Source organism: Acinonyx jubatus, chromosome B1, assembly GCF_027475565.1.
Source record: "Acinonyx jubatus isolate Ajub_Pintada_27869175 chromosome B1, VMU_Ajub_asm_v1.0, whole genome shotgun sequence".
NCBI lineage: Eukaryota > Metazoa > Chordata > Mammalia > Carnivora > Felidae > Acinonyx > Acinonyx jubatus.
In genome coordinates, this window is record NC_069382.1 from 169,145,897 (window position 1) to 169,170,432 (window position 24,536).

At 37.6% G+C, this 24,536-nt stretch overlaps 2 protein-coding genes across 5 annotated transcripts in view; one reads left to right on the top strand and one right to left on the bottom strand.

The window, feature by feature from the left end:
- RFC1 (replication factor C subunit 1) overlaps positions 1 to 16,664 on the top strand; it is an 84,801-nt gene extending 68,137 nt beyond the window's left edge. For both annotated transcript variants that reach the window (XM_053217454.1, XM_015083282.3), the window contains exons 14-25: positions 872 to 981; positions 2,546 to 2,660; positions 4,204 to 4,295; positions 4,498 to 4,635; positions 4,773 to 4,868; positions 4,993 to 5,091; positions 6,433 to 6,587; positions 6,697 to 6,814; positions 8,677 to 8,822; positions 12,211 to 12,424; positions 13,554 to 13,745; positions 14,750 to 16,664. In XM_053217454.1, coding sequence (XP_053073429.1) covers positions 872 to 981; positions 2,546 to 2,660; positions 4,204 to 4,295; positions 4,498 to 4,635; positions 4,773 to 4,868; positions 4,993 to 5,091; positions 6,433 to 6,587; positions 6,697 to 6,814; positions 8,677 to 8,822; positions 12,211 to 12,424; positions 13,554 to 13,745; positions 14,750 to 14,833 — 1,559 coding nt within the window. In that variant the 3' untranslated portion in view covers positions 14,834 to 16,664. The remainder of the gene's footprint in view (positions 1 to 871; positions 982 to 2,545; positions 2,661 to 4,203; positions 4,296 to 4,497; positions 4,636 to 4,772; positions 4,869 to 4,992; positions 5,092 to 6,432; positions 6,588 to 6,696; positions 6,815 to 8,676; positions 8,823 to 12,210; positions 12,425 to 13,553; positions 13,746 to 14,749) is intronic.
- Positions 13,983 to 24,536, bottom strand: part of WDR19 (WD repeat domain 19) — a 112,428-nt gene continuing 101,874 nt past the window's right edge. For 2 of the 3 annotated variants that reach the window (XM_053217452.1, XM_053217453.1), the window contains exon 37: positions 17,372 to 17,656. The gene's annotated coding sequence lies outside the window, so the exon portion shown is untranslated. Of the gene's footprint in view, positions 14,408 to 17,371; positions 17,657 to 24,536 lie in introns of those variants that run through there. The other variant, XM_027055491.2, reaches the window with a different exon arrangement.

Here is a 24,536-nt window from a genome sequence, read left to right on the forward strand (position 1 = left end):
GCAGCCCTGGAGGATACTGTGTGAGAAATAAGAAGGCAAAATTTAGTGAGCAGCACGGTGAATTCGCAGGGTGGTGACTGGCTTATCAGTGTGCAGGTGGTCACTAGACATTGGCTGTTGTTGTCAGCTTATTTATGACGGTCGGATGATGTAATTGTAACGATACATGGTTATATTTGACTCTTTTTCCCTTTCTGAAACCACATAAAATCTACCTTAAAAGGGGATATAGTGCTTTGTGTGCCTGGAAAAGACTTAATAAGGCTTCAGGTGAACTGTAGTCTCTTTTCCCATGCCTGTAACCATCTCTCTCTCAGTCATTGTGTATGTACTGAGCGCTCTTGATGAGTCAGGCACCTGTGCGATAAGGGGAGAAGAATGCTCAAGAGTCAAATTGTGCAGGATAGTTGCAGACACACCATCTTCAGTTCATTCTTTTTGTGATCAAAAAGAATGTTACCCTCATTTTACAAAGGAGGGAATAGGCCCAGAGGGATTAAATCACTTTTCCCAGTTGGTAAGCAGTGGAGTTAGGATAGCTAGAGTTTGGATTGGGACCCAGGTACTCTGCTCCTTGACCTGTGCTTTTTGTAGGAAAGGAAACTCATAAAATTATGGTTTCAAATCAGAATTTCAGAGTTCATTAGTTTTAGTGTTTTATTTTGGGTGTAAGTGAGGTAGGGAGTAGAGCTTCACTAAATGCCTGGAAACTTGTTTATGGTTTGTAGAAAGTATTTTGTAAATTTAGAAGTAAACTGGAGGACTGCTCTTGATGCTAAGTTTATGCACAAGGAATGATTCCTGCCATTCCTGAATTTCTCCTGGGTAATTAATAGAAGTTAACTCTCTGGAACTTCTTTTTTCCTGGCAGCAAAGTTTGGTAAGTTTGCTGGCAAAGATGATGGCTCTAGTTTCAAAGCGGCACTGCTCTCTGGCCCTCCAGGTGTGGGCAAGACAACCACAGCGTCTCTGGTTTGTCAGGTGAGTGTCCTGTCCCGGAGTGCAGTTGGAAAGCTAACCCAGATATGAGCATGTGTAGGAGATACATACACATGGGTGTTAGCATGTCCATGGTATATGTATTTTAACCTGTATATATTTTAACCTATGTATATATTTTGCCAAAATTAAACCTTTAGAATTTACTTTGGGGAGGCACCTAGGTAGCTCAGTCGGTTAAGTGTCCGACTTCAGCTCAGGTCATTATCTCACAGTTTGTGAGTTCGAGCCCTGCGTCGGGCTCTGTGCTGACAGCTCAGAACCTGTAGCCTGCTTCGGATTCTGTGTCTCCCTCTTTCTCTGCCTCTCCCTGTCTTGTGCTCTTTCTCTCTCAAAAATAAATGTTAAAAATTAAAAAAAAAAATTTATTTTGATTCTGGGGATATTTTTCATTTTCATCCTTTTTCTTAATATTGGTAATTATAATAGGAATATTTACCTGTGTGCCAGGCAATGTGCTAAGCCCTTAGGTACATTATCTTTTAGGTAATATAAATAGGTCTCATAGACTCTGATGGATAAAGATATTTTACTTACTCTTGTAAGAATTCTCTGTATGAATATGTGTATTCTTACCATGCTCATGTGACAAATGAAATGGGCTTACAGTGGAGGCTGGTGCCATAGTATGAACCCAGCTAGTCTGATCCTTCACTGCTGTGGGAGCCTGCCTTTGCTCCTCCCTGTGTGGCCGCCAGATCTAGACAGTGAGATGAGGAGACACTAGAGCAAACCAGAGTTCCTGTATCAGAATGGTGTGAGGTCATACGTGAAGTGGTATCAGAATGATAAAATGAGGGATAGTAAACTTGTTTTAAATTTATTACTGCATTTCCCAACCCTTATCCTATAAGCTGGTGGTTTTGTTGTGTCCTTGTTTTATGGACCAGATCATAAATATTTAGCTGGTATAACAAGTACATATTTTCTATTCTATTATAAACATTAAAAAAAACCAAAAATTTTTTTCCTAGTCTTACAATTGTGAGCATGACTCTTTTCTCCCTTATTATTATATTATTTTGGAGGGGAATTGAATTAAAGCATAATGCTTATCAGTAGAATCAGTTTTGGGAAATGAGTCAGAATAACTTGATTTTTCACAGCTTGGAAAGATTTTATATTGGAATGGTTTGATAATGAATGCTTTAACTTTATCTTGAAGAGTCAAGAATGATTTTTGGTATCTTATAATAGATTGATTCTGTATCTGATACTATAAAATCTTGGGATGGGTATATTTAATTCTTTATAGGATTTGAAGAAGCAAACCTAGTAATAATGCTTCTTCTAGATTAGTGATTTATCAGCTGAAGTTTTAAGACCAAACTTGTATTTTGTATATGTGTGGTGCGTATGTGTATGTATGTGTGTGTATATGTATATATATGTATTATATATATAATCTCAGTATTTTGAGGCATGTTATAATCTCATTGTCTTCATCTTTTTTAGCCATGTTCCTCTTCATTCATTGCCTTGTTTTTTTGGGGGGAAGGGTTAATAATTTGCATTGTGATAGTAACAGTTTCCATATTTTGATTAGGAATTAGGATATAGCTACGTGGAACTGAATGCAAGTGACACTCGGAGTAAGAACAGTTTGAAGGAGATTATTGCTGAATCACTGAATAATACCAGCATCACGGGCTTTTATTCAAGTATGTGGGTATTTGAACTGTTTTCTTTGGTTATGTAAGGAAAACAAGTTCATTTCAATGTTTAGTAACCAGTATTGAACATAACTGTGTGCCAGGCACCCTGCTTAACTCCTGGGGCTAATGGTGGAACTTCTATAGGACAACAGTTTCTCTTATATTCCCCCAGGTTTTAGAGGTTTCTGAGAATGTATTAAAATACATGTATGGACTTGCTTGCGCATTTTGCACATAATTTTTAGAGGATTCACAGGTGAATCTTGTGAAGAAAGAGTAAATAAATAACTGTAATACAGTGTGACGAGTGAGGTAATAGATAGAGTCCTGTAGACGCAGAAGTGATTCTGTTTGGGGCATTGAGGAGAGCTACCAGGATAAGGGTGACACTTGTTTGACAGGCCTTGAAGGATGAGAGAGGATCCTTTGTGGTGGAAGAGGTCATATAGGCAAAGATAATAGCAGAGGAGAAGAAACTGTGAAGGTGCCACTGTGTTTCAGGCTGTAGTTGGTGGTCTGGTATTGCCAGAGTTTATGAGAAAAATAAGATGCTCAAATTACAGTCTAAATAGTGCCTATTTAGAACCAGTGGTGGATATTGCATGGTCACCTGAATTCTTGGTACTTTCATTGGTAGAACATCATTATTAAAAAGGATTTGCTTAGGAAACATCACTCTTCTACATGGCTGGTGGGAGTGTTAATATGTACTACTCTGGAGAGTAGTCTGGCAGTATTTCTGAAAGTTGTATTACACAGACCCTTTATCCTAGAATTTCTAATTCTTGGAATTTAGCAGTTGTGTTATATATATATATATATATATACATACATACATATATATATATGTATATATATGTATATATATGTGTATGTACAAAATGATATGTGAGAATATCATTTAGTATGATTTATAATAGCAAAAGGTTGGAAGCATCTTCATATTTTATCAATAGATAGCAATTAATTATGATACATGTGTAAAGTAGGATATTATTTAAACAGCCTTAAAAAATAAGGTGTTCTAGGGGCCACTGGGTCGCTCAGTTGAGCATGACTTGATATTTTCTCAGTTTGTGATCTCGCAGTCATGAGATCGCGCCCCCTTCAGGCTTTGTGCTAAGTATGGGTCTGCTAGGGATTCTCTCTTTCTTCTCTCTCTCTCTCTCTCTCTCTCTCTCTCTCTCTGTCTCTCTCTGCCCCTGCCCCGCTGGTACGTGTACATGCTTTCTCTCTTGAAATAAGTAAACTTAAAAAAAAAAGAGGTGTTCTGTATCTACAGATAAGAAACAGATCACTACAACATATTGATGATAAAACCAAGATGTATATTTTTATGCACACATGTTTTTAATATATATAGGGACACCCTAGCGGGCAAAGGTAGAGGGAGAATTTCTTTTCATTTGCATATGCTTGTGCCTCTTGCATTTTGTACCATGGACCTATATTACCAGTTTGAAATGTTTTATGTGGTTTTTATAAAGCAGCAGCATTTGAACAATTACTATTTTTTTGTCCCATTTCATTGCTTTTCAACATGGGTCAGGTGGAGGTGCCCATTCAGTAAGCATGAAACATGCTGTCATCATGGATGAAGTAGATGGCATGGCAGGCAATGAGGACAGGGGAGGAATTCAGGTAATGAAAACCATGTATTTTTGCAGTTTGATTTTACTGTTGATTTTTAGTGTTTTTTTTTTTTTTAATATTTAAAGAACTAATTGTGCTGTGATAATTAAAGTGTGGTGCCAAGGAGGTTTTCAAAACCTAAAATATATACATTGTGTATAGTATTTTGTTTTTTTAAATAATTATTTTATGTTGTAAATTTGCCTTTCAGGAATTAATTGGTTTGATAAAACATACAAAAATTCCCATTATTTGTATGTGCAATGATAGAAATCATCCCAAGATTCGTTCTTTGGTTCATTATTGTTTTGATCTTCGTTTTCAAAGACCTCGAGTTGAACAGATTAAGGTACGATGATGAGAATTTTTTCCCCCATCACACTATCCTTATTTTTTGGTCAGTTTTTAAAAATACCTGATAAATACTTAAAAAATGTTTGATTATATGAGTTAAAATCATTTAAGATTCCCCTTTGTAAATTTCAGGGTGCTATGATGTCTATTGCATTTAAAGAGGGTTTAAAGATCCCCCCTCCAGCTATGAATGAAATAATTTTGGGAGCCAATCAAGATATCAGACAGGTAAATTAAATATATATTATGTAACAGTTGCTGATTCTTTTGAATTAATGCCTTCAACTTTTCAGGGAGGAGGAGTAGCATTATTTTCTCACTTTGACCATGTCTTATTTCTGATTTCTTTTAGGTTTTACACAATCTGAGTATGTGGTGTGCACGAAGTAAGGCACTAACCTATGACCAGGCCAAAGCTGATTCTCATAGAGCGAAAAAGGATATCAAACTGGTAAGATAAGTTTCCATTTCTTAAGTACTTTTCTCATGCTAAAGCATTTCTTCTGCTGCTTATATTAACTTAATAGTTATTATAGTTCCTTGACACACCTATAGAATCTATTGATATTTACAATAAGAAAGACAGCTAAAATGTTTCCAATTCAGATGAATTTTTCCTCAAGGGCTGCTAGTATATATTGTAAATTATGAGAAATGGAAGTTTTAAATTATACTCATGCTTCAGTAGTTATAAGATGGCCTTTTCAGGGTCCCTTATGTATAGATTTCATGTTTTGAAGTTTTGGAACTGTTCAGAATAATTGTTTCAAATGGTTTATAATTTAATACCCTCTCTGAAACTAGAAGTCTGTATCAATTATTCTATTTCATGTAGTCAGTAGTCAGAATTTATTATTACAGCTAGAGCAATGATTAAGCAGTGTTTTTAATCCCCTCTCTCCCTCTTTTTTTTTTCATCAATAAACTTTTTTAGGAGCAGTTTTAAACGGTTCATAGCAAAATTTAGCGCACGGTACAGAGACTTCCCTTATATCCCCTGCCCTCAGGCTCATACCACCTCTCCCACTGGCAATATGCCCCACCAGAGTGGTACCTTTGTTACAGCTGAACATGTACTGGTACATCATTATTACCCAAAGTCCATAGTTTACATTAGGGTTCTTTCACTTTTGATGTACATTCCATGGCTTTTGACAAATGTATCATAGCTTGTATCCACCATTGTAGTATCACACAGAATACTGTCACTGTCGTAAAAATACTCTATATTCTGCCTGTTCATCATCCCTTCCCCGAACCCCTGACAGCCACTAATCTTGTTATTGTCTCTGTAGTTTCATCATTTTCAGAATGTCATATAGTTGGAATCATACAGTATATAATCTTATCAGATTGGCTTCTTTGAATTAGTAACATGCATTTAAGGTTTCTCCATATCTTTTCATGGCCTTATTTTTGTGCTGAATAATATTCCAGTATTCCAGTGTCTGTATGTGTCACAGTTTATTCACTTACTGCAAGACATCTGGATTGCCTCCAAATTTTTAGTTATGAATAAAGCTGATGTAAAGATCCATGCAGGTTTTTTTGTGTAGTATGTTTTTAATTAATTTGGGTGAATACCAAGGAGCACAAGTGCTGGATGGTATACTAAGAGTATATTCACTGTTGCAGAAAGATTGCCAGTCTGTCTTACATGTGACTGCACCATTTTGCACCCCTACCAGCAGTAAATGAGAGTTCCTGTTGCTCCACATCTTTGCCGGCATTTAATGTTGTCAGTATTTTAGACATTGGCCATTTTGCTAGGTGTGTCCCTCCCTTTTTTTAGGGCCCATTTGATGTTGCCCGGAAAGTGTTTGCAGCTGGAGAGGAGACTGCTCATATGTCGCTTATGGACAAGTCAGATCTCTTTTTTCATGATTATTCAATAGCACCCCTCTTTGTCCAGGAGAACTACGTACATGTGAAGCCTGTAGCTGCAGGGTGAGTGTTCAGAGCTAGTGAGGGGTAGAATTTGTATCCTCCAGATACCTGGGAGAGAGGGGTCTGAGGTATGGACAGTGCTGTAATCCAGACTGGTTTATTTCTGCAGGGGTGACATGAAAAAGCACTTGATGCTTTTAAGCAGAGCAGCAGATAGCATATGTGATGGTGACCTCGTGGACCGTCAGATCCGGAGTAAGCAAAACTGGAGTCTTCTGCCCACGCAGGTAAGCATAGGGCTGTCCTTAAAATGCAGGCTCTGCTTTAGTTAAAGAGAACAAAATAGCTTTTAGCTCTTGTAGCTATTTGAAATACCAGATAAACATTATGGCTCTTATGGCAAAAATACAGTCTGTTAGAGATTAAAACACTCTGTGGTCACTATTGTCTATTTCTTAAAAATTGCCCTATTTTTCAGTGTTTCAAAATGTTTTTATGTAAATGGACCTGTAGAAATAGGAACATTAGATTCTGGTCATAAATAAGATGTTAGTCAAAAGTGTTACTTGCTCTGTTTTTCCCTAAGAATCCCATTTCTTTTTTGTCATTCTTGGCTCTCCCAGATGGTTGCTAAGTAGCTCCTACTTAAAGTAGGATAGCCAGAGCAGGTCAGCAGCCACTTTTCTGATATGTGAATTCTTTTTTTTTTTTTTTAACGTTTGTTTATTTTTGAGAGAGTGCCAGTGGGGGAGGGGCAGAGACAGAGGGGGACAGAGAAGCTGAAGTGGGCTCTGCACTGACAGCAGTGAGCCAGATGCGGGGCTCAAACTCATGAACCATGAGATCATGACCTGAGCTGAAGTTGGACGCTCGACTGAGCCACCCAGGGGCCTCTGATATGTGAATTCTGATTTTCTTCATCATTGCTCAAGAGGCAGTTTTATATTCAGTACGTTATCTGGGTTGGTAGCTTCTACTCAAAACAGAATTTTGCAGACTGTCATAATTAAGAGTGTTATTTGTTCTTGAGCTTTGCATATTTGTACTGTATTATTGGCCTGAGTGATAATAATCAAGGGACTTCCGGAAGGCTTACTCTTGTCCTAATTCAACCTATACATTATCTGAAAACAGTAATAAAACAATATTCATTCTGGATATAAAGAATCCCTTCTCTTATGTTTTAAAAGTGTTCATTTTTTTAAAAGTTCATTTATTTTGAGAGAGCATGAGCAGAGGGAGGAGTAGAAAGAGAGGTGGGGCGGGGCAGAGGGAGGGAAAATCCACCCTAATAGTGTGAAGCCTGACTCCACACTCCATCTCATGAACTGTGAGTTCATGACCTGAGCCAAAATCAAGAGTCAGACCCTTAACTGACTGAGCCACCCGGGTGCCCCAAAGTGTTCATTTTTTAAACTAATAATTGTACCTTCAAGATTTTATCCTAAAGAAATAATTTGAAACATAGGAAAAGCTTAATGTACAAAAATATTACATTAGTTTTGATAGCATAAGAAATTGGAGAAAATCTCCATGTCTGGCAATAGGAGAATGATTAATTATGGTAAATACTCTTGATGGAACATTATGTAGTCCTTAAAATTATTTATAAAGATTGTTTAATATGAAAAAATGCTTATGAGAGACTATTACTGGAATAAAGCAGGATACAAAATTTATGTATAATTCCAACTTTAAAAAGTATGAGCCCTGGATCTAGAAGATATTCAAGGATACCGTTTTAAAAATCTTTTCTCAATTTACTTGATACTCTATTCAGTTTTCCATGTCTTGATCCACCTGTGCTATCAGTAGTTTATGTTAAAGGTAATCCTATTCCTCTTAAAGTCTTTCCTGTGACATTGACACAATGAAGTAACTGGTATGTTGGGATCAGTGGTTGAGAAGCCTGAATGAACTGGCAAGATGGTCTCTCTGAGGACCATAATGTGTTCTGGACCGATCTGTTGTTTTCTCTGGGAGAAGTTTGCCATACCAACAGATGAGAGGCAGAGGGGAAGGGTGTGATGCCCTGGAATTAGGTACCTGGGACAGCGTTGCTTCATTTGCCAGAGACTCCTTGGAAGCTGGCAGCTGTGTAGGAAGCTCTGTACTGAATCAGATTTTGGACTGCACTTTTTTTTTTCAGGCCATTTATGCCAGTGTTCTTCCTGGAGAGTTAATGAGGGGGTACATGACCCAGTTTCCTACCTTCCCAAGCTGGTTGGGGAAGCACTCATCTGCCGGCAAACACGATCGTATTGTACAAGACCTAGCACAGCACATGGGTCTCAGGTAAGTGCTGTTACTCCATGCCTCCATGATTACGCCATGTGTTATCAGGGTGCGTATTTAGGACAACATAAGCACAAGATTTGGGCTTTAGTTTATTTTGCTGCAACTAGATAAATGATCCTGGATAAGTTCCTTACAGTTTGTGGACCTGAGTTTTATTATCTATAATCAGTATAACAATTGTTTTATCACTTAAAAGGATACTTTGGAATTTAAACCCAGATGGTAAATGTGCCATAACTTTAAGATAAATTTTAAAGCTCTGTAAATCTGAGGTAGTGCTACTATTTATTACTGACTATGCCTATTACTAGTAGGCATACGTAACGTCTCAGCTCCCAAATAACTTCATAGGAAAAAGGGGACTATTTAGATAAATGAACTAGTTTTTACCTCCCTAGTAGGAAACTGACCTGGTACTTTAGGAGAGGAGACACAGTTTAGCATATAACAACAGGAGGCAGACATGCAGATGACTGAAAACAAATGTGTTTGGAGAAGTTTAATGAAGTTCAAAAATTCTTGTTATTTGTTTTGTTAAAGTTTAGAAACTTGGAAAATGTGCAGGCGCACAAATATTAAGTGAACCTTAGGAATTCATTTGTAACCATGAAGAACCACTTGAGCAATCTTATTTCTCTCTCTGATATCTGGAGGGAACATTAACATGGGTCCATTTTTTTTGTAAGTTTATTTATTTTGAGAGAGAGAGAGAGAGAGAGAACAGGAGCAGGGGAGGGGCGGAGAGAGAGAATCCCAAGCAGTCTGCACTGTCAGCGCAGAGCCCGATATGGAGCTTGAACTCAGGAATTGTAAGATCAGGACCCGAGCTGAAATCAAGATTGGAATGCCCAATTGACTAAGCCACCCAGGTGCCCCAGTATTGGTCCACTCTTAACTTTTGTTTGAAGTTGAGCTGAAATAGTTCCTTTCTTCTGGTTTTGTAAAATTCTGTGTTCCCTCTTCATAGCCTTGGCATGGGTCTTTTTTTTGCCACTCTTGTATTAGTTTCTATTTCTGCTATAACAGATTACCAAAACTTAATGCTTTAGAATAATATAAATTTATTCTTCCCTTAAGATGGGAAATTTGTCAGGGCACCTGGGTGGTTCAGTAGGTTGAGCATCCAACTCTTGATTTTGGCTCAGGTCAGAGCGTTGGGCTCTGCACTGGCAATGCGGGGCCTGCTTGGGATTCCCCCTCCCATCCCTCCCCTGCTCACTCTTTCTCTCAAAAATAAACAAACAAAAAAAAAGGTGGGAAGTTTGTCCTCAATTATCTGGGCAGGTCCAATGTAATTACAAAGGTCTTTACAAAAGAAAAAAGAAATGGAGCAGTGTCAAGTCAGAGAGAAAAGACATTTTTAAGATGATACATTGCTGGCTTTGAAGATGGGAAGAGGGACCGGACCATGAGCCAAGGGACGTCAGCGGCCTCTAGAAACTGGAGAGTGCTGTTTTCCCTACTGCTCTTCTCATTGATCCAGTGAGGGGCCCAGCTGTCAGCTCTTTTCCTACTCCCTGCACTCTGCTTTTTAAAGGTGATGCATCCCTGTACCCTGGGGGTGTCCGTCTTTGGTGCCCTCACCATATTCATGTAGGTGGTGAGCACTGGACTTCCATTTTGTTTTATGGCTGTGTTTTTTGTCCCCTTCTCCCATTAGACCAAATATTTCTGGTGGTAGGAACTGAGGCCTACCCATCCAGCAGATAAAATTGCTCAATAAATGTTTCTTCATGAATCATATACAGGACATTGTTATCATCAAAGGACATCTACAGTGCATTTCACAATTTTTAAAGTAAATTAGGACCTTTCTATTTACCTTGGTTAAGTCATTGAACTTTGATAGATCTCAGTTTCTCTTTAAAAATGGAAGTGCAGTTTTATTATTAGTTCTTATTGGGGTTATACATGCCTTTGAGAATCTGAAAGCTCTTTGATCTTTATTACCCCCAAACTGCACTAACGTACAAATAATGTTAGGGGAATTACAGACTTCTGAGTTTATGAACCCTTGATTTAGGAACATTAGATGATACCTTTAGACTTTTCTAGAGTTATTTCTGTGATTTCTAGTAGAAGGTAACAGTACTGTAACAAATATAAGAAAATACTTTTGGAAAAGGTTTCATGATTTTCTTAGGCACTGGAGCTTATGGGCTCATACTTGTCTTCAGCTAACTAGTGTGCCTGGTTATGGAAGACTGAATCTAGAGGAAATGGGTGAATTTAAAATAAGAGTTTTTGGGGGCGCCTGGGTGGCTCAGTTGGTTGAGTGTCCAACTCTTGATTTCAGCTCAGGTCATGATTTCACGGTTCGTGAGACTGAGCCCCACATCAGGCTCCATTCTGACAGCACAGAGCCACGTTGGGATTCCCTTTCTCTGCCCCTTCCCTTTCTCTCAAAATAAATAAACTTAAAAAAAAAAAGTAGGAATTTTTGGGATTCTTTGCCTAGGTAGTAAAGCTGTCGTGGGACAGGGTTCTAGATTTCTGATCAAGAAAACTGTGGATTCTTGTGATTCAGACCCAGTTTACCTGAAAGCAAGAGCAGGACCCATTAGTAATTTAAAAATTTTTATGGGTTCTGAAGCCCAACAGCTTTTGAGGTTTGTTGTTTGAAGTATGCATACATATAATTGTCTGGTTTGATGATGGTGGTAGCTGGCTTGGAAAGATTTAGATTTAGATTTTGTTTTGTTCAGCTATTTTCTGTCTTTGAGTGACAGTATTTGAGAGAGAGAAACTGTCATTTCATGATAACATTGTAGTTCTCAGCAAATCAGAGACTTTCTCCCAAAGCCTTCCCCTCACCAGTGTGGACCACCTTGTGATTCTACAGGGACGTTTTCTGCAGTTTTCTTAGTTTGGGGAAAACCCTGCTCTAGAACTAAGGATTTCAGAGTAATAGTACAGTACAAGGAAATATGAGAGAAACATTCATATGTAATTTTGCATGTTATAATCAGAGATAAAAAGGTGCTACAGACCCTCATATAGGAAGTAACAGTGGCACTTGAGGTAGGAAATCTCACTGCCTTTTACTGATGCATTTAAGATTTGGAACTGGGAATGAGTAATCTTTGGCTATAAGGAGTACATAGAAATGTTTTTGTTGCCTAGGCCTTAAGAGTAGATTGGAAGTAGAACCTATGTTTGTTTTTCATTCACTGATTCGAGATAAGTAGTAAATTCCCTTTGAGCACACTGGTGTGTATCCATTACCCTGATGGTGTAGTGCTAGGCTTTCCCTATACCGGCTGGTAAATAGTAGACATTACATTGGGCATTTTTAAAAGTGGATTGAACTCTATCCAGCACATTATGACTTGAGTTGGTGGTGGTTTGCCATTGACTATAGGTATCTCTTTTGTTTTGGTTTAAGAACTTATTCCAGCAAAAGGACTGTAAACATGGATTATCTGTCACATATAAGGAATGCACTTGTACAGCCCTTGATCTCCCAAGGGGTAGAAGGAGTACAGGATGTTATTGCTCTTATGGACACATACTACTTGATGAAAGAAGACTTTGAGAATATCATGGAAATTAGCAGCTGGGGAGGCAAACCTAGTCTCTTCTCCAAGTTGGATCCCAAGGTAAATTGTGTAACCCACTCGTTTTCCATCACTTTGTGATTACCAGGCTTGTACTAGGACTATTTCAGAGATGTTGTAGGTACTTTAAAAAGGTTTAATTGTTCTCTTCTTAAATGTCTTTTGCTTCTTATGGCCTATGCTTTCCAAAGATACTATTTGCATGCACTATTAAGAATGGACTTCTGGATTTGACCTTGTAGTTTGTAGTTTTGTCATTGCTTTATGCTGAGTGGAAAAGTAAAACATGAAATCTCAGAGGCAAATCTAAATATATTCCTTATGGGGGGGGTGTAGATAAACCTGGGAAAGTAAATAAGACGGTGGTAATACATTATGAAAAGAAGGAAGTGTTTATGGACTGAGGATTTTTATACTTTTTCTCAGTCTGCCTAATGTATGAATTTAGTATTTAGCATAGTTGGACAATCTGTTATGTAATAATGTATCCCCTATTTTTTTTTTTTTTTTTATAATCATGAAAAAACCAAAGTGACATAACATGAATTTGTAATACCCAGTACCTTACACACTTGTGCCAGTTTCTTGGTGCTGTTGTTGTAAAAGACCTATTTATTCCGTGTGGCTTGCCTTCTCCAGAATTTTGATCTGACTTTATGGTTATGAGTTTGAATTGTTTGAATTCAAGGAGTAATTGTTTGAATTCAAGGAGTAATTCTACAGTCATGTTTAGAAGCTTCAAGTTAAGACTTCAAGTTACCTAGTATTTTGAAGTAACCACTGTCATGGTAATTTATGTATTTTGTGGTAATTAAAGACCAACTTTAACTTGTACTTTATTGTAAGTCTTTTTTGATTTGATTCACTGCTTCTCACTTTGTAGAATTGTGGAATGCACTGAATAGGCAAAAATGATGAGTTACAGTTTTTTCTTTTCTCTGCCTAATGTTCCCAAATACTGGTTCTTATTTTTTTGAGTCATAGGCTCTATTAAGAATGTCATGAAAAATATGGGACTTCTTTATAGAAAAATGTATATACATATACTTACATGAACTTGCATAAATATTTTGCAGAATACTTCAGGGGTCTTGCAGAGTCTTGCAAAACTATTTGAAAGGTTGTTTGGCACTTAGATCATTAACCAACTCCCTCTGTTCCTTTCCTATAGGTGAAAGCAGCGTTCACAAGAACCTACAATAAGGAAGTCCACCTTACTCCATATTCACTCCAGGCAGTGAAGACACCCAGACACAGCACAGGCGCATCACTGGATTCTGAATACAGTGAAGAGTTAAATGAAGATGACTCTCAAGCTGATGAGAAAGACCAAGATTCTGTGGAAACTGATGCAATGATCAAGGTAACATTTTAAGCTTCAGACAGCAAATGCCATGATAGTCCCTTAGTAGTTTATCTTTTCTTGTGTATAACTTGCCTTCTGAAATTATTCAGGGCCTATTTAAGTTTTTGTATTCATTACACTGAGTGAGGGTGGAGAAGGTGTAGATTTTATTCTTGTAAACAGTCAGCTATTTATAATAGTGTAAGAGCCAGATAGCAAGAAAATAGGCCATCATATTGATCTGATCATCATATGCCCTGTTAGAAAAAATACCATTTTTTATTTGGCCATTGGTGTGTGCTTTACCCTAGAGACAGATTTTTACAGCTTAATCAAGAAAAACATTTTCAATGAAACCATCTCTCCCTTCTGTTTTTTTGTGTTTTGCAGTAGCCATTGAACTGCCTATAGAATTTTCCTCAGAATAAAACATCCTTGTGCTAGAAAAGATTAAAATCATTTATGGCATCAGCCCACTGTTTACCATTGGCTAAGACAAAGGAATGTAGTCTGTGTTCTTTTTTGTCCTTAGTGTGTGTCATTCTTGTCCCTCATTTCTGGTTTGTATATGCAGGGGTAGGAAGGTGGCCTTCTCCGGTGTAGTTCTCTAGTCTTGTGTAGACATAAGAGGTTGTCTCCCTCTCTCCCCTTCTCAAACTGAACGTGTTTAGATCTCTAATCTGAAACCGAAAGAAAAGGAAATTCTTCATTAAAACGTTATCCTATTTGTATTGCCTGCTCATTTTGTCTTTCCTAAATATACCTTGTGCCAAATCCAAGAAATTGCATGCCTGGGTAACATATCTTAGTTCTAGATTCTAAATAGCTTTTCAGTAGTTGAGGGCTTCAGCTAGCCATTTCTTGGAAGTAAGCTCGTCAGGGGTAGCAGTAATGGAAGATGTTTACACTCTTTCTTCTTACTAAGTTGCAGGTAAAGATTTGCTTTATTGTAGAAAGTAACGTATTTCATTTCCTCATGAATACAGCTGTTAACTATTTTGTGCATTCTTCCCTCCCAACAGAAAAAGACAAAATCTTCAAAGCCTTCAAAATCAGAAAAAGATAAGGAGTCCAGAAAAGGAAAAGGAAAAAGTTCAAAGAAATGAAACTGTTTTTCACTACTGACAGCCACTTTTTACTCACCCTGTTGACCAGTCTAGCTTGTCTAGAGAATGCCTTGTTTTTTCCCCAAAGGAACCATATTTTAGCATAATGGGGCAACTTGGTGGTCCCATTACAAATAAATGGTGGTACTGCTAGAAGGATGTAACCAGTAGGCTAACATACACCTCTTATAGAGGTTGATAGGACTGCTTGGGTCCTCCACTGTCCCCTGTCAACTATATGTGGGCTTTGGAGTCAGATTTTAGTTAACAATATATGCCTGGAAACATTGGTACTAAGGCAACTTTTGTAGGCTTAAGAATTTATCCTAATGGCCTTTATAGGACCAATGCTGGTTTTTTTTTAAAAAGGTAGTTACTATTATGTGGTGAAATTTTGTAAATAAATCGTAATACAAAACAGTCACCACCTAGAACTGGGTATTCTTTGTACATTGTCAAATATCTTACAGAATATAAATGAGAAATAAAAATGTTCCACCTGATACATGTACAAATTCTTAAGAATGTCATTGTGTACAGTAAAATAGTATGTTGTTATATTACTTTATTAGTTTGCAAATCATTGGGTAAGAAGCTAACTATATTTCTCACTAACCAGCTATGTGAAATAGAACTTTGGCAATTACTTCCCAACTTGATTACCTCTTTAAGTGCCAGCCATCTCTCTGTTTGTGAATAGCATGTCATGGGGAGGCCTCTTTGGTATTACTGGAAGATATGGGGGGCTGCAAAAGGATTGCCACATTTTTATCCTTCTAGAGTCTCAACTCATCAGGTTCAAACCAGTAGGGTCTAAGTTAATCTCACTCTGGCTTGGGACAAAATGAACCCTGATTTTTGTTTAGTTTGTCTCTGGGAGATCTGGTTCTGCCCTATGACAGACTCCACAGACTGGACTAGAGTTTTAGATTGTACCTGTAACTGTATTTGTTGAGGAGCTCTGAGGCTGTGGAACTAGCCTGGAATTTAGTTGTCTAAATTTTGTCATTTAAAAAATTTTGTCAGTAAATGTTCAGAGGTATGTGCTAAGAGAATTATAAAATTAGGATACTATTTCCTCCCTTTAAGTAATTGACAGTCTATTTGGGAGGTGAAACAAAGTTCTTGAGACATTTAAAGTGTATTTAAAAATGTTTTCCATGCAGACTAAATTCATTATGGGAATAAAACATTGCCTTAAGCCTTGCTCCTCTCTTTGTTAAAGCCCAGCTTGAAATTTGCGCTTCAGTGAAGATATCCTTGATTGACGACTGCCTCACCTTACCTGTGGGGTGAGCATGGCTTTCTTACGCATATTCTTCCATTTCTAGTGCTTTTTGTCTGCCTACTTGTTCTTTCCTCCCCAGGAAAGGGAGTATATTCTTCTTGCAGCCAGAAAAATGAATAGTGTCCTTCCCTTGTTTATTATGATTTTGTTATTCATTCTAAGTGCTCTATGATTGGCATAATCAGTGTATAAGATTACTTTTTTTTTTAGAATTAGAGATGGTGAATACGCTCTTTAAAATATGAGATGGCAACATGGATCTGCTGGAGCTACTTGATGCCACACATCTTTGCAGCAAACTGCATGCTTCTTTTGAGATCCATTGAGGCTTGGCCATTTTGGAAGCTATAACAAACTACTGTGCTTTATCCTTCATCCTGTTAAGTTTTGGCAGTCCATTATTCGGCCTCTTGAAGTTATTAACAAGGAACAGTGATTTATGTACGAGGAGTAGTGTCTTCCTAAGTTCTGGTGTAATTTTGCTTATTAGTGAATGTTTAAGGCTCATAACTCCCCAAATATAATGTGCTTTACTCTCACAGATCCCAGGTGCCTATGGCTCTTATTCTTCTAACTAACTTTACAACATCCTTCCAGTGATAATGGGAAAACAAGGGGATGATAGTGGGTTTAATGATAATAACTTGTATCACTTAGTAAAACATCGGCTTTACTTGGCCCATTCTCTGGCCAGCCTTTGTGGGAGCAAGAACAGATCAAAACGTTGGAGGCATCATGCATGTGGATACTTGGATGCAATAAAACATCACTGACCCCCCTGTGGGGTCTACCATAGGCTCATAGGTGCCACTGGGTATCTTTGTAATGCTCAGGATGCTGGCGCCTATTCTATAAAATCCTATCATCTGAGACAAAGTAAGGCTACATGACTCATTTCTGCCAGCTGCTTAGACTTTGGTGACATTAGCCTTGGGTGGCAAGGAAGGATATACTGTTGTAGGAAAAATACGGGGTGTGTGTGATAACGGGGAAGATTTTGAATATATCTTCAGGAGAAGTCCAGTGATTTAATTTTGTGAAAGGAATTCTACAGTATGTGGTATGACGACTCAGGAGATAAAAGCTTATGGTTTATAGTTTGATTCTTTTAAATTGGTGTTTTTATTGTAAGACTGATTCTGCTAAATAGGCTTAACTTTTAACTGTTAATATCTGTGCTGCCCACACTTCATGATGTTCTGCAAAGCTGTCTTCCTTTCTCCCTTTAATCCAGGAAAACATTACAAATATCTAGTCAACAATTTTATTTTAAAGGAAATATTTCAAAATATAAAAGTTATCAAAAAGTTGAATATTTACAGTTATGTCATAGGTTACTATTAACAGTGCAGAGCATAGAATATGTAAGACTTTGAAGAGGAACTATGATAAACATCAAGGTTATATGTCACTGTTTTGCCACTGTACAATGGCAATTGTACAATGTCTGTGACCCGGAGAGTCTTTCTTTTTTCTGTATCCAGCAACCACACAGCCTCCTGTAGAAAAATGCTATCTTTTCAGGAACATTATATCTAGAAAAGATAAAAAACCCCACATGTCTTTAGAAGCATTTCAGGTAACTGTGGTATGTAGTAATAAAGCTATACCAAAGAAGTTTTTGCTCATTTCTGGAATGTGGAGCAAGATGACCATATTCAAGTTAGAAGCCTCTGGTCTATAATCTGTATTGAGTTTAAATCTTGGCCTTGACTAAAAATTGTACATGCAAGCTGTCGAACTGTTATTACAAAGTGAGGGTGCTAATAGCCACTTAACTCAGAAGAGTGGGGAAATGCAAGGAAAGTGCTCAGCAATCTGTGAAGATTTTCCTGAAACGAAATAGTTGTTAATGGTTCCTCGTCTAAAAGGAGTCCATGAAGTTGCTGTTTCAACCAATATTTATTGTATAAGACATTTATAGTGACTTTTTCAAAAGATGGTGCATAATCATAACTTACTAAAGCATATCTGCAAGTATTTATGAACCATGGTCTAAGGCTCTGCTTTAATCCATGGATAGTGTCTGGAGAGAGTCTATGTAGGATTATTAAAAACATAAGCAACATCCTACTTTGGCAGAATTGCAGATTATCTTTTTGCAGATAATAGTTACAAACCTGGGACAGACTATTCAAAGGCACTGGAGAGCAACCAACCAAAAGCTGGTAGAAATTGGAAAGATGCCAACTCTTGAAAGAAGAGAAGGCTACTGGGTAAAATTCATCTTTATATGCCTTTGCACCTGAGGTTAAGTCCATGAGACAACCGTAAAGTCATTGTCTTACTAGCTTGTAGAGTTGAGTTAAGAGAACAGAGTTTGGGCCTGCCAGAACTACTGAAATGTGAGGGAGAATATCCTGAAAAGAGTATTGCCCCCTAAATCTGCTTATAAACTCCCATGTAAACCCTTGAACTTCACAGGCTCGGAAGAGACTCTTTAATGCTGGACTGAAAGCATAAAAACTGAGGGCTGCTTGTAGGATCTGAAGGCCTCGGTACTCTGAAGGTAAAGGATGGAATCTCACCAACAAACAGCCTGGACAAAGACACTGAGCCTTACATGAGATTGCAGCTCCAACCAATTGCAGCCTTGTGAGACCCTGAACAGAAGACTCTGCTAAGCCATGTCTAGCCTACTGATAGGCATGTCTCTTCCCACAGACACAGTGAATGTACAGCTATATATGGAACAAGTCGTCTGAAAGAAACTGATTCCTGCACATCAGGTGAATAAGAAAAAACCCACATCAAACTGGGTAGGAGAGGGTGAGAAAATCTTGACATTAAATTCCATCCCCAGCATGATGACACACAACCAGGAGGCAACTAACAACTCCCAGCTTTTCCCTGAGGAGTGAAGGGTTTGGACCCACGTTTGGTGCCCTCACTTTTAAGACTTCCACACTAGAGATGGGCCTCCAAAACCTCTAGCTTTAATAGGCAATGAGACTTGTATCCACGAGACCTATAAGGACATAGCAAACAAGAAAACAGTCCAAAATAAGATCACATGGACCCACTGTGGCTAATCCCCCATGGCCCAGCACAGAGGCAGCAGACTGAAATGCACCCAGTCTCTCTGTGCAAAAGGCCTGCTATCTTAAAAGCTTTGGCCTGAGGGACAGGCTTCTAATTTAACACATACTTATGGGCCAACTGCAACACTCTCCAGAGGCTAGCATCTAGGTTCCAAGTGACATTCCCCACTGTGGGATACTGACAGGTCTTGGCATACCCTCAACTACTGGGTGTCACTAAAAACAAAGATGGTAGAGCCAGGGCAGTGTTGAATAATTAGGCTCTTTTCCTACATGAGGCCACTCCTTCAAGACTGGGAGAGGTGGCTCTTTTAGCTAATGCATAGCAACCAAAACAGAGTCAATGAAAATGAAGACACAGTAATATGTTCCAAACATAAAAGAGATAAAACCTCACAAAAAGATCTTAACAAAATGGAGATTTTGCTTGATCTCCATTAAGTGATTTATGTGATAGTTTACAATAATGGTCATAAAAATAATTCATGAACAAAGTGAAAAAAGTACCAAACAAATCACAGACTTGAAGACTATAGTTTCTGAACTGGAAAATACAATAGAAAGGTTCAATGACAGACTAAATGAACAGAAAGGATCAGTGAACTTGAGGATAGGTCAATGAAACTCATCCAATCACAGCAAAAAGATAAAAGAATGAAAGTGATTATAGCTTAGCTTAAGGGATTTATGTGATAACATGAAGCCAACCAATATTTATAATCTAAGGGTCCTAAAAGAGAAGAGAAAGAGGGTGAAAATTTCCCTAACTTGGAGAAAGAAATAGACATTCAGTTCTAGGAAACTCAGAGTTTCAAACAAGATGAACCCAAAGAGACACCAAGACACAATTAAATTGCCAAAAGCTAAAGGAGAGAAACAACTTGTTACACAAAAGGGAACCCATAATACCATCAGCAATTTTTTTAGTAGAACCTTTGCAGACTAGGAGACAGTGGAATGATATATTCAAACTGCTGAAAGAAAAACAATGCAACAAAGAATACTCTACCTGGCAATACTGTCCTTCAGAACTGAAAGACCGTTTTTTCTTTTTCTTTTTAATATACTTTATTGTCAAATTGGCATACATACAACACCCAGTGCTCATCCCAACAAGTGCCCTTCAGTGCCCATCACCCACTTTCCTCTTTTCCCCACCCCCCATCAACCCTCAGTTTGTTCTATTTAAGAGTGAGAGACCATTTTCCAGACAAGGAGAAACTAAAGGAGTTCATCACCACTAGACCAGCCTTATAAGAAATGTTAATAAAGGGGCTTCTTTAAGCTGAAAGTGCTGATTTTTTAAAAAGTTTATTCATTTATTGTGTGTGTGTGTGTGTGTGTGTGTGTGAGAGAGAGAGAGAGAGAGAAAGAGAAAGAATCCTAAACAGGCTTCGCACTATCAGTGCAGAGCTTGGTGTGAGTCTTGAACCCATGAACTATGAGATCAGGACCTGAGCTGAAATCAAGTTGGACACTTAACCTCCTGAACCACCCAGGCACCCCTGAAAGTGCTGATTAATAAGAGGAAAGCATATAAAAGTGTAAATATGAATGCTTAAAGGTTAATATATAAATTCAGAATAATCTTATGTTGTAATATGGTGGTGGGTTAATCGCTTACTAAAGTAGTAAAAATAACTATAATGACAATAATGGACACCCAACTTGCAAAGATGTAAACTATGACATTAAAAATAGAATGGGAGGTGGGGAGAGTAAAAATGGTAGAGCCTTAGAATGTGTTTGAACTTGTTATAAACATAAAATAGACCGGTTTTATGTAAGCCTCATGGTATCCACAGAGAAATGTCTATAGTACATACACAAAAAGAGAATCTAAGCATACCACTATAGAAAACAAATCACAAAGAGAAGAAGGAACAAAAAAGTTACAAAACAGCCAGAAAACAATAAAAATGTCAGTACATCCATATCTATCAATACATTAAATGTAAATCGACTAAATTCTCTGATCAAAAGAGTGGCTGACTGGATTAAATAAGTAATATCCATTTGTCTTGCTGCTAACAAGAGACTTACTCAGTTTTAAGGACAGAAGCAGACCGAAAGTGAAGGAATGGAAGAAGATATTCCAGGCTAATGGAAACCAAAAGAAAACTGGAATAACTTTACTTATATCAGATAACAAAAGACTATAATAAGAAACAAAGAAGGTCATTATATAATGATAAAAATGTCAACCCAAAAGTGGATATAACATTTGTAGGTATGGACTTAACATAGGAACATCTAAAGATATAAAGCAAGGGGCAGCTGGGTGGCTCACTTAAGCATCTGACTCTTGATTTTGGCTTGGGTCGTGATCTCATTTTGTGAGTTTGAGTCCTGTGTTGGGCTCTGTGCTGACAACACGGAGTCTGCTTGGGATTCTGTCTCCCTTTCTCTCTGCCCTTCCCCTGCTCAGTCTGTCTCAAAAATAAATGATACTCATTTATTCATTAAAAAAAAAAAAGAATAGGGGTGCCTGGTTGGCTCAGTCGGTTAAGCAACTGATACCTTTTATTGGCTCAGGTCATGATCTCACAGTACATGCTATCAACACAGAGCCTGCTTGGGATTCTCTCTATTCCTGCCTTATGTGCGTGCGCGCGCTCTCTCTCTCTCTCTCTCTCAAAATAAACATTAAAGAAGTAAAAAAAAAATAAAGATCTAAAACAAAATTCACAGATCTAAGAGAGAGTTAGCAATATAGTAAGAGTAGGGGGCTTCATCCCCTAACTAGATCATCCAGACAGAAAATCAGTAAGTAAACATTGCACTTACCAGACCTTTACAGAATATTCCCTCCAAGAAGAATAGACATTCTTCTTTTTTTTAATGTTTATTTTTGAGAGAGACACAACATGGGTGAGGAGCAGAGAGGGTGAGAGCAGGGAGACAGGGGATCCAAAGCAGGCTCTGCACTGACAGCAGAGAGCCTGATGTGGGGCTCAAACTCATGAACCGTGAGATCATGACCTGAGCTGAAGTCAGATGCTCAACTGACTGAGCTACCCAGGCACCCCAGAATAGACATTTTTAAGCACATATGAAACATTCTCCAGGAATGATCGATCGTAGGTTAGGCCACAAAAACAAGTCAATAAATTTAAAAAGACTGACATCATATCAAGCGTTTTTTCTAACCACAACAGTATGGAACTGGAAGTCATTTATAAGAAAAAAAAATGGAAAATTAAAAAATATGTGGAGATTCAACAACATGCTATGGAACAACCAAGTGGGTCATGGAAGAAACCAAAAGAAAAAAAAATACCCGGAGACAAATGAAAATGGAAAGATAATATACCAAAACTTACGGGATGCAGCAAAAGCAGTTCTAAGAGGGAAGCTGATAGCAATAAATGCCTATGTCAAGAACAAGAAAGATCCCAAGTTAAACAACCTAACTTTATACCTTGGGGAACTAGAAAAGAACAAGCTAAGCCCAAAGCTGAGATAGGGACTAAAAAGAGTAAAAAAGAGCAATAAAACTAAGCTGGTTAAAGGAAATAGACAAACCTTTAGCTAGACTCACCAAGAGAAAAAGAGAGGACTCAAATAGAGGAGATATTACAACTGATAAATATAAAAGATCATAAAAGAATACTGTGAACTATTATACACCAACAAATGAAACAAACTAGAAAAGAAATAGATATAATCCTAGAAACAGAATCTTTCTTACAAGACTGAATCATGAAGAAACAAAATCTGAACAGACCAATTACTAGTAAGGAGATTGAATCTGTAATCAAAAAACCTCCTAGCAAACAAAAGTCCAAGGCCAGATGGCTTCACTGGTGAATTCTATCTAACGTTTAAAGCATTCATACCAGTCATTCTCAAACTCTTCCAAAAAATCAAAGAAGGAACATTTCCAAACTCATTTTATGTGGCCAGCATTACTCAGATATCAACACCAGACAAGGATACCACAGTAAAGGCAATTACAGGCCAATATGCCTGATGAACGTAGAATACAAAAACCATAAGCAATCTATTAGCAAACTGGCCTCAATAATATGTTAAAAGGTTCATACACCATGATCAGGAGGGATTTTATTCCAGGGATACATGGAGATAGTTCATCTACAAACTAATCAGTGTGATAACACCACATTAAGAAAATCAAGAATAAAAATCATATGATCATCTCAGTAGATACAGAGAAAGCATTTTGACAATATTCAACCTCCATTGATGATAAAAGTTTATACCAAGTGGTTATAGAGGAAATATACCTCAACATAATATAGGACAAGCCCACGGCTATCATCATCCTTGGTGGTTACAAACTTACAAAGATTTTTCCTCTAAGATCAGGAAGAAAATAAGGATGCAATATTCTTGTCACTTTTATTAAACATAGTACTAGAAGTCCTAGACAGAGCAATTAGGCAAGAAAAAGAAATACAAGGCAGCCAAACTGGAAAGCAAACCAAAGTGTCACTATTTGCAGAAAATGTGATACTATATATAGAAAACCCTAATGACCACTAAGGTGTTAGAGCTAATAAATGAGTTCAGTGAAGTTGCAGGATACAAAACCAATATACAAAAATCAGTTGCATTTCTATACACTAATGATGAACTATCAGAGATTAAGAAAACAATCCATTTACAATTGCATAAAAAAGAATGAAATACTTATGAATAAATATAACCAAGGAAGTGAGATACCTGTACATTGAATACTGTAAGACACTGATGAAAGAAATCAAGGACACATAAGTAGATACTGTGCTCACAGATTGTAAGAATTAAAATTGTTAAAGTTTCCATACTACCCAAAACAATCTACAGATTCAATGCAATGTCTATCAGTCTCCAATATTTTTCACAGAAATAGAACAAACAATCCTAACATTTGTATGGAACCACAAAAGACCCTGAGTAGCCAAAGCAATCTTGAGAAAGAAGAACACAGCTGGAGGCACCATAATTCCTTAAACTATATTACACAGTTATAATAAGCAAAACAGTATGGTATTGGCATAAAAACAGTTACATTGGTCAGTTAATTTAGGACAAAGGAGTAAAGAATATATAATGGGGAAAGGAGTGGCTCTTTAATAAATGGCGGTGAGAAAACTGGATTACTTGCTCACACCATATACAAAAATCAACTCAAACTGGATTAAAAATTTGAACATAAGACCTGAAAGCATAAAACTTCTAGAAGGAAATATAGGGGGTAAGCTCCTTGACATGAGTCTTGGTAATGATTTTTTGGATTTGACCCTAAAAATAAAGGCAGGAAGGCAGGAAAGCAGATATAAACAGGTGAGACTACACTGAACTAAAAAACCTGTATACAGCAAAGGAAACCAACAAAATGAAAAGGCAACATGGAAATTTGCAAATCATA